We start from the raw sequence: 12,930 nt of genomic DNA on the forward strand, positions 1-12,930 counted from the left end.
GATTCGACAGAACGGTGGCATGTTTACGTCGAACCGTTCGTGCTAACAGTAGTTTGCTAGGCTACATAAAATTTTATTGCCTGCTTGTGAGCCGTATCGTATTAAAAGTACGTGGACATACCTCAAGCAAGCCTTAAACAAACGTCCTCGCCTGTCCTGAGCACTGGTGAGCAGCAACACAAGTTTTTCCCCATTTTGTCCTTATAATACCGTCGGCATGCGCCACGCTTGTTGTTGTCGTCGCCACAGTAATGAGTGAATCCGGTCGCATTTGAGTTGACAAGAAAGCCCAATGATCGTAAAAAACTGGATGCGGTGGTATCGGAATACAAGATTTTATTGCAGTAGTCTGACAGTGCAATCGTGAAAGAGCAAATTTGTCTTGTAGTCTGATCCGCCCGGGCATTACGTGTTGCTTTTTCTTCCCAGATAACTTCATTGGCCGTCTGATATTTACAGTACTACGTCAAAAGACACGCGACAAGGCTATAAACAAACTAGCTTTTGGATTAAAATATACTGTGCACGCGATGACGATCTTTTGCGGATCGGCGAATTATGGCATTAAAGCCGATTAGTATAAAATGCTAAATATCGGCCGATACCGATCAGCCCGATAAAATCGGTGTAGTCTAGTGATTTGTATACGATGGTAGGCCTACTTAAGAGGTAAAATATCACCAAAAGTAACAGAGTGTTCAAGTATATGTGTGAGACATTATTACCTAATGTGAGATTTATATTTTGTTTGTTTGTGCCAAATCTCATTTAAAATGAACAATATATCTAATATAATTATATTATATTGCAAAAAACGTTTTTACAAAGTGAAGTGTCTTACCATTACTATATAAAGGGCCGAAAGCAAACATGGTCGGACAGTATAGTTCCACTTGTGTCACGTACTGTGGCTGCACGCAAGCTTTGAATGAGCTTCATGTGTGTTTGGGATGCCGTAAAAGCTCTAAGAATCCTTCGTTGACAATCTGTATGTACAGTTCATAATGTAACACGACACTACCATTCATTAATTAACGGAAAGAAGCGTGAATAACCCGGTAACTTGTGGTCGGCTATTGACTTCCATAGGCTTTCTGCCAACCAAGACGCCACGTGACCATTTGGTGACGACACGGCGAATGGTCCCATATCACGAAAAACACCAGAGTGGAAGCCAATTCAATTACATACCGGTGTTGTGACAAAAAGTGAGACCCAAAAAATCTCAGACCAGGACGTACCCAGCAGGCTATCCAGGGGGCGCTATTGGTCATGGCATGCGTTTAGGAGTTCTACAGACAAAGAGAAGAATGCTTAACGTCAGCACTCACTTTCAAAGTGTAAAATTTGAGCTGTTATAAATCAGCGTGTCTACATGAATACATTACTAAATGTGAGAATCGAAGTCTCTTATCTCTACCAGTCACTCAATCTTCAAATGTCTCCATAGATTAATGCAAACACACATATACTCTTTTAATATATACACAACTGTTGAAACACAAAGTAATTCTCCATGTTTGTGATTAGGTTTTGAATCCAGTTACTCAAGTTATGCAACAATTGCTTGTCACTCAGTGATTGTGTCCTATCATCTGGGGTCTGGCCTAAAAGAAAATGCAGACATTTGTTGAGTGTTCAACATGAATTGTATTATATTTCTTTGTGCTTTATAGCCACTATGGATATATCGTATGAGGATCTGAAAACACTTTTGGAAAAAGACAAAAAGCTACTTCTTGTCGATGTCCGTACTCAGGAGGAAGTGGATGAGGGACGTATACCCAGATCTCTTCATATCCCAGGTTACCTCCTTTTGCATCTTTTACTTGTAAACACGGTAGTCCAAAATATGTGTGCTCCTCAGCCTGGAATGCTGTTTTGCAAGTCCACTTGTTTTTCTTACATGATGATATCACATTGAATTATTTCCATTTAATTTCACTTCAATAACTCAGTTGATGCTGTAGAAGATGCCTTTGGATTGGAACCAGAAGCGTTCAAGGCAAAATACGGGGTCACCAAGCCAACGTTGGATTGCTCAGCGCTCGTCTTTCACTGCCACCTGGGCAAGCGAGGGGCAACGGCCACAACCAAAGCAAAGCAGCTTGGCTACGCAAAGTAAGTGAATTATTTTGCTTCAAAGTACTTGATGAAGTACAGTGATATGAGCTTTGGGTGTTGACATATTCGATTTACTCTTGTTCCTTGGCATGTACTGATACATTTATTACTCATAGAATTATCACTGCTTGTGTGTTCTTGTTTCAGTGCGCGTAATTACACCGGCGGATACAAGGAGTGGTCTGAGAAAGCTGGACAATGACTTGTATTGTACGAGAACATGGTGTAAAATACCAAGGGGGGCCATATAGTTTTGTTTCGTTTGTATCCTGGTATGTTTTCATTAAAGCAATTACAAGTGATACTTTCTGTGTTGGATTTGGTCATCATTGTCGAGTCATTCATGTAAACAGTCTACAATTAAGAATAACAAGGACCGGAAAAAGGCAGAGAGAGATCCAATCATTGTTTGTAGTTTTTCCCGTGTTAGTCCTCTATTATAAACAATAAATATTTAGAATTTTTAAAATATATGGTTAACGAGCAAAAACCTTTTTCCCCCCAAAACAGTTTCTAATTGTATTATGTTGCTAAATTCCATGACAATTTTATACTTAAGTACAATTTTACAGTAATGTAAAAAAAAATACTAATGTAGAAATTTGATCTACTTTTTCTTTTAAGTAATAATCATTATTAAAGTGTTATCTTGTGCACAATGACATAACATTGAGCTCCACTGATAACGAAAATGTATATTTGTTGAAAATGTACTCTCACTAAAAGCATTTTTAATGTTTGAAAGCAATTGTCAGAAAGATATACTCTGTTATTTCAAAAATAATCTGAAAGATTATGACATTATCAAATGATGGTTAATATCACCTGTGGCAGTCTGACACAGATATACTCAAGATGCTGGAACAAATAAAACAGGTAACTTTTGTGATAAAACAAGTAACTGTTTTTTTTCCCCATACCAGAAACAATTTAAAATGTGAGTTATCATTTACATTGGTATTGTGAAGAGCTGTCCTTAATGTTTAAATAAATATGCATATTCTACAATGATTAGCATAGCAACATATAGCATGCTATGCTAGTAGTAATCTAGTAGTTTTCATTGACCCTTAGGCGCTGCAGCTATTTATACTTTTGGGAAAGAAAGGTCCCTGTCAAGGAGGACTTTTGGTTCTACTCTGGGCTGAACCAGGAGCCGCAAACTGCACTGGTAAGTTGTATTAAACTATTTAGCCATTTTAGCTAAAGCTAACAGTGACTAGAGTTAATGCTTTGTGCTCCCAATGAGAGAGAGCCTTGGCACAAATATCTGAAGCTACATCTACAATTCAATGGTTAGTATTCTGTTACATTAATGAATAAATAACATCAGCAGTTTGATGTACTTGTTACTTATTTTATATGCAATACATCATCAAATTATTCTCATTATTACATTCATGATTCCTTTTCATTGATAATTTAGTAAGGTAAATTAAATGGTCCAGTGGTTCTCAACTGGTCTCACCTTGGAACCTGCATTTTCCTGTTGTTACACCTTTTGTTAAGCGCAACAAAGCTTTTTTTTTTTATTGTTTGTTTAAAATACAGTAGGTACGGAAAGTATTCAGATCCCCTTAAATTTTTCACTTTTTGTTATATTGCAGCCATTTGCTAAAATCATTTAAGTTCATATTTCCCCCCTCATTAATGTAGACACACCACCCCATATTGACAGAAAAAAACAGAATTGTTGAAATATTTGCAGATTTATTAAAAAAGAAAAACTGAAATATCACACAGCCCTAAGTATTCAGACCCTTTGCTGTGACACTCATATATTTAACTTGGGTGCTGTCCATTTCTTCTGATCATCCTTAACATGGTTCTACACCTTCATTGGAGTCTAGCTGTGTTTGATTATACTGATTGGACTTGATTAGTAAAGCCACACACCTGTCTATATAAGACCTTACAGCTCACGGTGCATGTCAGAGCAAATGAGAGTCATGAGGTCAAAGGAACTGCTTGAAGAGCTCAGAGACAGAATTGTGGCAAGGCACAGATTTGGCCAAGGTTACAAAAAACATTATTCTGCACTAAAGTTTCCTAAGAGCACAGTGGCCTCCATAATCCTTAAATTGACGTTTGGGACGACCAGAACCCTTCCTAGAGCTGGCCGTCGGGCCTAACTGAGCAATCGGGGGAGAAGCGCCTTGGTGAGAGAGGTAAAGAAGAACCCAAAGATCACTGTGGCTGAGCTCCAGAGATGCAGTCGGGAGATAGGAGAAAGTTCTAGAAAGTCAACTATCACTGCAGCCCTCCACCAGTTTATGGCAGAGTGAACCGGCGGCAGCCTCTCCTCAGTGCAAGACACATGAAAACCCACATGGAGTTTGCTAAAAAAAAACACCTGAAGGACTCTAAGATGGTGAGAAATAGGTTTCTTTGGTCTGATGAGACCAAGATAAAACTTTTTGTCCTTAATTCTAAGTGGTATGTGTGGAGAAAACCAGGCACTGCTCATCACCTGTCCAATACAGTCCCAACAGTGAAGCATGGTGGTGGCACAATCATGTTGTGGGGATGTTCTTCAGCTCCAGGGACAGGACGACTGGTTGAAATCGAAGGAAAGATGAATGCGGCCAAGTACAGTGATATCCTGGATGAAAAATTCTCCAGAGTGCTCAGGACCTAGGACTGGGCTGAAAGTTCACCTTCCAACAAGACAATGAAATAAAATAAAATAACGAAGGAGTGGCTTCAGAAAAACTCTGTGACTGTTCTTGAATGGCCCAGTCAGAGTCCTGACTGAAAACCAATTGAGCATCTCTGGAGAGACCTGAAAATGGCTGTCCACCAATGTTCACCATCCAACCGGACAGGACTGGAAAGGTTCTGCAAGGACGAAAGGCAAAAGATCCCCCAAATCCAGGTGTGAAAAACTTGTTGCATCATTCCCCAAAAGACTCATGGCTGTATTAGCTCAAACGGTGCTTCTACTAAATACTGAGCAAAGGGTCTGAATACCTATGGCTGTGATATTTCAGTCTTCTTTTTTTTTTTTTTAAATCTGCAAAAATTTCAAGAATTCAAATTTTTTTTTCCTGTCAATCTGGGGTGCTGTGTGTACATTGAGGGTAAAAAAATATTTTAGCAAACTGCTGCAATATAACAGAGTGAAAAATGTAAGGGGGTCTGAATACATTACGGACCCACTGTAACCTCTAAAAACATGTACAATACGGTATATTTTTAAATGCAGTTTCAAATACGTTTGACGTACCGCCAAAAGCATATTGTATTTTACAGATGGGTAGAGGAACATGGCTAGCAATATAGAATGATTTTGTCTTTATTGTAAATGCAGTTGTCACACTGGGTTCAGCATTTTCTAATGTTGCAAAGTTGCAACCCACTTTTGTAGAATTTTAGAATAAAAAATAAATTGTTTAATTTATTAATAGCCTCTGAAAACACAGGTACAGTGTATTGTATTTTTTAACACCATTTCAAATGAGTTTATCATACCACCAATAGCATATTGTCAGCCATGATGACCGCTAGCCTTAGCCTGAGCTGTACTGTATTTGTTTATGGAGTACACTAGTGACTAGAGCACAACTGAGTAACAGTTCCTGTCATTTACCTAATATGTTCCATGTGGGAACTTGGTATGCCTCTGTAGTGTACTGAGTGAATCAGAATACAACTCTAATTTAATTTATTAGCTGTCCGCGACCCACTCAAAATTAGTCTGTGACTCACTTTTATGTCCCGGCCCACCAGTTGAGAATCACTGAAATAGACTGTCTTTCTTTCCCCCAGGGAGTATGTTTTTTTAATTTTATTATCCATCCATCCATTTTCTGAGCCGCTTCTCCTCACTAGGGTCGCGGGCGTGCTGGAGCCTATCCCAGCTGTCATCAGGCAGGAGGCGGGGTACACCCTGAACTGGTTGCCAGCCAATCGCAGGGCACATAGAAACAAACAAAAAAACAAATCCCAAAAAACATGCATTAATTGGAGACTCTAAATTGCCCGTAGGTGTGAATGTGAGTGCAAACGGTTGTTTGTTTCTTTGTGCCCTGCGATTGGCTGGCAACCAGTTCAGGGTGTACCCCGCCTCCTGCCCGATGATAGCTGGGTAGGCTCCAGCACACCCGTGACCCTAGTGAGGAGAAGCGGCTCAGAAAATGGATGGATGGATGGATGCATGAATACTGACACAATATTGCATATTTGTATGGTTGTTTCAGCCACTTAAAGTCTGTCCAGTGAGTAGAGAAGATTTTCGAGACTAATTAACTTTTGATTTCCTCACTTAAAAAACAGCAACATAGCCTGTAGCCTGGAGTTGTTTGGAATTCTGTTCTTGATAGGGGAAACCTAAACAAAGGCTGAAAAGTATGTCCTTTATATGTTGGGCAGTTGCAGCTGCGGGTTCCAAGTGGAGAAGAATCCAACCAGAAACACTCCAAAATGGTATGTCCACTCATGCATATAGCTCACCAAACACTGACATTATGTCACCTTTGGTACAGAATTTTTTTTCTTTTGCTTTAGTGCTCACAGATGTGAAGTTTTCCTGCACTGGAACAATTCCTGAGCCCGACCCAGAGGAGCTGCATGCTTTTACCGACATGCACGGCTCCCTGAAACTACTGCTATCCTTTCAGGTCTAAAAAAAAAACAACAACACTTTGTTCGTATCTTGTACAAATTAATAGCTTTTGTCTGTTTGTCTCATTATGGTGCACAGGTAAAGGATTTACGATGCCTCAGTCCAGAGTGGCCTGCCCGTATCAAAGCTTTCCTGAGCATATTTAGTCTGGCCAATGCAGCGGTAGGCATGGTTCTGCACAGACTTATTTCCACAACAGAAGTGGAAAGAGAAAATGTTAACTTTTTTTTTTCATAGACTAGCGTGCACCTGCGATGCAAATTCCCTCAGCAGACCATCCTGGAAGAATTTAGGTTTGTATTATTTATGTATAAGTACACTGCAAGTAGAATTTTGTATGTACAATACTTGTCACTGTGAAATTTAGCAAAACTATGCTGCCTTTGATTATTTAAATGTGCAATATTTTACCAGACCAAGACTTTCTCGTATTTGGGATGTAATATTGGCACTATGGAGCTTCAGTAAACGTGAGACATGAATTAAAATCGTCCATGAATTCCTGAGTCCCAGAAGTTTTTCTGCCAAGAGGCCTGAAATCAGGTCATTTGAATTTCTCAAGCTTATCTACGTCACTAGTGAAGGTCTCCGCCTACCCCTCCGCTACGAGCCAACGCTGTCAACATTACAAATGTGTGCTCTCACAAGTGGGTCTTCTACACGGAGGCAACCAATCAGAGGAAAGGTGGCGGTCTTAGCCAAATATAGACAAAGCAGATACAAAACTGGGTCAAACAGAAGTAGCTGTCACAGGGGCCTTTTCTGGACACTGGTATGACAAAACCAAGCTGTTTTTTTAAATGAAATTGACACTTTTATACGAATTCTATGTTAGAGAGTCACTCTATGGAGGTATAAATAGCCAAAATATGGAACTTTTAAAAAAAGACAATCCTAGATATGCTTGCAGTGCTATCCATGGACACCAAAATATTAAGGCCACATCCCACCGTGCCACCATTGCGGAAATTGTTTAAAATTAGCACATCTGCCTCACAGTTCTGAGGACCCGGGTTCAAATCCAGCCTCGCCTGTGTGGAGTTTGCATGCTCTCCCCATGCCTCCATGGGTTTTCTTCGCGTACTTCGGTTTCCTCCCACATCCTAAAAACATGCATGGTAGGTTAATCGAAAACTCTAAATTGCCTGTAGGTGCGAATGGTTGTTTGTCTATATGTGCCCTGCGATTGTCTGGCGACCAGTTCAGGGTGTTCCCTATCTCTTGTCCAGAGACAGCTGCGATTAGCTCCAGCACGCCTGCCACCCTATTGAGGAAAAGCGGTACCGAAAAGGGTAGTTTTTGGGGTATCCTAACTAACTATCCCTAAATAAATAGTTATATTTACTGTATAATCAGGTAAGTACAACAAAATTTAAACATGAATTAAATTCAACTTATTTTATGATCAACATTTTATCTAGTTGTCTTCATTGGAGTGGTACAATTTCCATTGTTTTCAGCACATTTTGACGTTGACCATAACTTCAATCCAAAAGGTCAATGCTCATCAAATACCAGAGACCAACTATGTGCATTTTGCATTTAAATAACCAGGTTTAAAAAACATTCGTCACTGTGATAATAAAATAATGTTGTATTCTTGCAGAGCGAACTTCACAAAGAGGCTTACACTGGCAATGGAACCGTCACTGATGTTGGATGTCACTTGCAGTTCCCTGTCAGTAGTGGACAATCCAGTCCATGTCAACTTCTTTCAGAACAAATACTGCCTTTACAAATATAAGAATCCTCTGTTTTGATTGACACTCCCAGAGAGATATTTATTTAATCACATTTATTATTGTGATTGTAGTTTTCAGCGGTGTAGAACTGCACTGGATCATACTAAGAGCTTTGTTGCACCTCTTGTGTACTGCAACTAAATAAGATGTGTCAATCAAAACTGAGAATCATTATAAGTATGCCAGAGTTTTTGATGCAGCTTTATTATAGTCTTTAACTAACAAAACAATGTAAGAGTCTGAAAATATTATGCTTTCATGAACTAAAGCCATTCAATGTTTATTAAACCTCTCTTTCCATCCCTTTGGGTTTGAAGCGGCAACGAGTTGGTGAAAAAAGGAAGCTGGTGTCCCGGAGGCCACCCTGTCCTGGGCAGCGTATTGCCTCTTAGCATCCCACCTGCGACCATGGACAACGGCCTGTACGGCGAACTCAACATGCAGCTTGTGGCTCTCCTGTCACCTTGTGTGCTGCAATACCCCAATCTGGAAACACTTCTTACGCATGTAGAAGTATCCTTTAATTTGTAAATGTTTATATTGTGTACTTATCGTACTTATTACAATACCTCAAGGCGAAATTCAACTCACACTTTGCCGTATATTGTTTTGTTGTACACCACACAGAGGAGCAGATCACACGCATGCACCTCTTGAGATAGGGGTCCACTGCTTTGCTCATGAGCACCTTGACTGTTGTCAGGAAGCAGACTAGCATCTCTCCAGCAACTTTTTAAAGTATTTACAGATGAGCTACTGCTGAGCCAACTCACTGGTCACATCATCTCACACAAATCCTACACATGGCACACATTGAGTTCCTTAACTTGTGGCTAGGTGTTGACTTACCCCCCATCTCATGTTCCAATGACATTCCCCTTCGCCTTCTTCCAAAGCCTCGTCGCTCATCTGGACTTCCAGGAATTTGGGCAGCGAATCCTCCACTGCCCCTCCTACATTGGTTTGTGGCAAATTTCACATGGAACAACACACACAGACAGTCAAGATACATTGTGCATGAGTTCCATAACACACCTAAATCTTAAAGAAATGTTCTGAAACAGTTACTTTTTAAGACATGATGTCTAAGATAAACAGTTATAGAGCTTGTGTTTACGAAAGAGTGGGTGTGAGCACAAAGCTAGCGTGACTGGGCTTGTTAAAGCCTTAATAAAATGCATGCCTGGTATTTTAATGCACCTAAATAAAACTTAACAGAGCGAGTTGCAAGCACATGGGAAGAAGATGTTACATACATGCTCTCTCCTTCTCTGTGACAACAGTGAGAAGAGTTTATTTAGTCTCTCTCATGTCAGTCAGTAATCTGTGCAAAAAGAGACAAAATGGCTGATATTCATTCACTCTGCTTAGGTTTTAGTAGGAACAACGTGGCAAAAAACACAGTCAACTCTTCTTTGGAATGTTCTCTTTTTCTTAGCTGAACAAAAGATCTGTTCCCTATCATCCCTGTTCCTCCTGTTTCCTATTTTAACAAGCTCAGTCTTCCTGTTGTACTGCATAAAATTACTTCCAGGTTTGAGAGAGACTGCAGTTTGTGTTGTAATTTGTCCTCAGACTCGTGGAATTATAACCCACATACATGTCACTGACTCATGTAGGAAATAGAATGGAAATAATTCCTAGGTCTTCATAGGTTTTTTTTATTATAAAGTGCAATACTGTTTTTCAGTTCAAAATACCTGTGACTTAAAGTTTTGTGCCTTAAAATACAATCACTGTGACCAGTTATTTCGCACACGTTAATGAGAAACTGAAGCAAAATGTTCTCAAGAAATTTGAAGTTGTTTTGTGATTTTAGTGGTCCGGCCCCTTTGACATCAAATTAGGCTGTACATGGCCCCTGAGCTACGAGTTTTACACCCCTCCTATGTATGATGATGAGATGATATGCAAGGCTCGATTGCGTGCTGTTTTACAGTATAGTATAGTGTTTTTGTATAGTAGTGATGGTTTCTATAATGGTGAAGTGATAGTTGTGGTATTAAGAGGTGCAATTAAGTCAGGTATGTCCCCACTGAAGGCCCTGGTACCAAATGCACGGCCCGCCACTGTGAAAAATAATTCATTAATTTGTCTTTATAATTCGCACTCTTTGCTAATTAATTTATTTCAGACGGGTAATCTGAGTAGCATTGGTTTCAACTTAAAACTATCTGTTACTGCAGTCTTCATCAGTTGTTAAAAATATTTTTTCCATTTTTGTTGTATGTACGTTGGAGGTTACGTCGATTGAATGTTGGGTCCAGACAACATGCACCACTCAGTTTTATTAAGCCTCCTTCTATGATAAAACTCAGCTGTAAACAGTATTGACATAATGACATTTACAGTAAAGTGTCACATTTGGAGCTGTTAACATAAACTAATCATAAATTATAGTGACCCTGATGTAAATATACTGTATTTTGGCCTGATTCAAGAGAAACTGTTGCACTCGTGTTTCATCTTTTTTGTAATTGACACTGCAGCACGGATGCTATCCAGTGATTTACATCATTTTAAAGTACTGTAATACATTCCACAAAATAAACTTAAATATTAAATCATGCTCTTGACAGCGCTCCTTCAGCAAATGTGCTGTGGACTCGCAGTGTATTCAATGTTATTCAATGGTATTTTTATGGGTTTTGTCTTTTGGTTTGATCTTCCTCTGCAGATCCTTCACATGAAGGCAGCATTGTATATGCTGTGGAGCACAAAACCTGTCAGGAACCTGAGAAAAGGTTACAGTTGCACCCTGTAAAGCAGAAACTCGTGATCTTCCTCTTTTTGCAGCACACTGACCCATTTGTCTCACAGCTTTCTGAATTTATGGGTAAGAGACGGATGGAGCAAATAGCAACTCGATTTTTAGTCATCCTTCTTGATTTGGAGAAGCGAAATTGAGTCTCAGGATTCACTGTCATGTAATGATAGGTGCTGATGCCCTGATTGAGCGCCACCTCGAGGACATTCTGAACAACAACAGGCGGGCAGTCACTGGAGCGCTGCACACTGAGTTAAGTAATACATTGAAGGCTCAAGATCGCAGAAAGAAGGCGAGTCCGATACACACACACACACACAAAACTGTCAGAGTGTGAATACTAAAGGTATGTGTGGAAAGGACCAAGAGAAGCTGCTTTCGGCTGCTGAGGTCATTCTCAGCACATCCATCAGTATTGTGAGCTGCAGCACCAACTTGAACTTCAGACAAGCCTGCCTGAGTCGCATGCAGGTGACATTTGAATGCCTTGCAGCTGTTTTACTTTTCTAGATGACTGCAGTCCATTCATGTGTATGCAGGTGAGCAATACTCATGAACTGGCGGCCTCTCTCCGTGAAGCCTTGCTGAGGGTGATATCATGGAGATGTGTCCCCAGGAAAGGGTGCTTCTCTGCTCAGGTACCCAGGAGGCTTGTTCAGTTTGTGTCAATATGAATGTGATGTGGTATATACTATGTGTTGTTGGTTTACAGGTAGACCAACGTCTGGAAAGCGCTGAGGACACCAGAGCAGAAATCTGATCCTGAAAAAATGTTTGCTCATGGTTGAATTCTGCAGAAGTAATGTTAAAAAGAATAGTTTATATTATGTGCTTCTTGAAAATGGACTTGAACCAAAATATGTTGAACCATTTGTTTATAGCTTGTTTCAATGTTTGAAACTTCAAATCGAAATTGAGCAAAAAAGCCCTTTAAATTAAACATTGTACCACATGTAAACGTGGACAATAAAATGACAATTATGTCAAAAATGTTATGTTTTTCCACTAGATGTCAGAAGGTACAATATACCTGTGTTCACCTGTTGCAATTCATACAACAGAATAAGTCATGACCTGCTATGAGTATATAAGCTTGTGTTCAATTAAACAGGCCCACATTTAACACAGAGCGAGTCAATTTTGAAGTAAATTGAGACAAGATTATTAATAAAGTAGTCATACTCTTTGTGACATTTTTGTTTGGTGGTGTGCTGTGAGATTGCTCTAATGTAAAATGGATGCCTAGGCTCAGTAAATATTAATCAAACACTGATCTAGATCATTGCCCCATTTTTATTATCACCAACAGTTAAACCACGGGATTTGTAGAAAAACCTGTTGTTTTTCCCTTTGTTTTTGTCATGTTTTCCACTCACACATAACCCCAACGTAATAATAATAATAATTAATAATAATATTATTAACATTATTATTAACATTATATAACATTTGTTGCGGCTGACTGGCGACCAGTTCAGGGTGTAGTGCGCCTTTCAACCCGGAGTCAACTGAGATAAGCCCCAGCGACCCTGAACAGGATAAGCGGTGCTGCGAATGGATGGAGGGACGTGTGCTGTACACTCCGGAACAGCAGAGGCCAACAATGCGCCCAATACTGCGGCGTTCACGACCCAGAAGATAAAAAAAATACCGGAAAAGGCGGAAGACCAACG

General features: G+C 39.8%; 2 protein-coding genes across 9 annotated transcripts in view; both read left to right on the plus strand.

The window, feature by feature from the left end:
• The window catches only part of si:ch1073-303k11.2 (thiosulfate:glutathione sulfurtransferase), a 6,361-nt gene extending 3,933 nt beyond the window's left edge, over window positions 1-2,428 (plus strand). For both annotated transcript variants that reach the window (XM_061685171.1, XM_061685170.1), the window contains exons 2-4: window positions 1,677-1,805; window positions 1,959-2,121; window positions 2,272-2,428. In XM_061685171.1, coding sequence (XP_061541155.1) covers window positions 1,682-1,805; window positions 1,959-2,121; window positions 2,272-2,326 — 342 coding nt within the window. In that variant the 5' untranslated portion in view covers window positions 1,677-1,681 and the 3' untranslated portion in view covers window positions 2,327-2,428. The remainder of the gene's footprint in view (window positions 1-1,676; window positions 1,806-1,958; window positions 2,122-2,271) is intronic.
• zgc:195212 (DUF4554 domain-containing protein) overlaps window positions 1-12,407 on the plus strand; it is a 26,669-nt gene extending 14,262 nt beyond the window's left edge. For 4 of the 7 annotated variants that reach the window (XR_009769158.1, XR_009769159.1, XR_009769154.1 and 1 more), the window contains 11 exons: window positions 3,199-3,295; window positions 6,496-6,549; window positions 6,631-6,743; window positions 6,827-6,910; window positions 6,986-7,041; window positions 8,355-8,426; window positions 8,808-9,003; window positions 9,328-9,451; window positions 11,168-11,326; window positions 11,428-11,895; window positions 11,970-12,407. Coding sequence is in view for 1 of the 7 variants with exons in the window: in XM_061685168.1 (XP_061541152.1) it covers window positions 3,199-3,295; window positions 6,496-6,549; window positions 6,631-6,743; window positions 6,827-6,910; window positions 6,986-7,041; window positions 8,355-8,426; window positions 8,808-9,003; window positions 9,328-9,451; window positions 11,168-11,326; window positions 11,428-11,594 (1,122 nt within the window). In the remaining 6 variants the exon portion in view is untranslated. The other 3 variants (XR_009769157.1, XR_009769156.1, XM_061685168.1) reach the window with 3 other exon arrangements.
• Window positions 12,408-12,930: the final 523 nt, after the last annotated feature.

The sequence above is a fragment of the Phycodurus eques genome, chromosome 9, assembly GCF_024500275.1.
Source record: "Phycodurus eques isolate BA_2022a chromosome 9, UOR_Pequ_1.1, whole genome shotgun sequence".
Taxonomy (NCBI): Eukaryota; Metazoa; Chordata; class Actinopteri; order Syngnathiformes; family Syngnathidae; genus Phycodurus; species Phycodurus eques.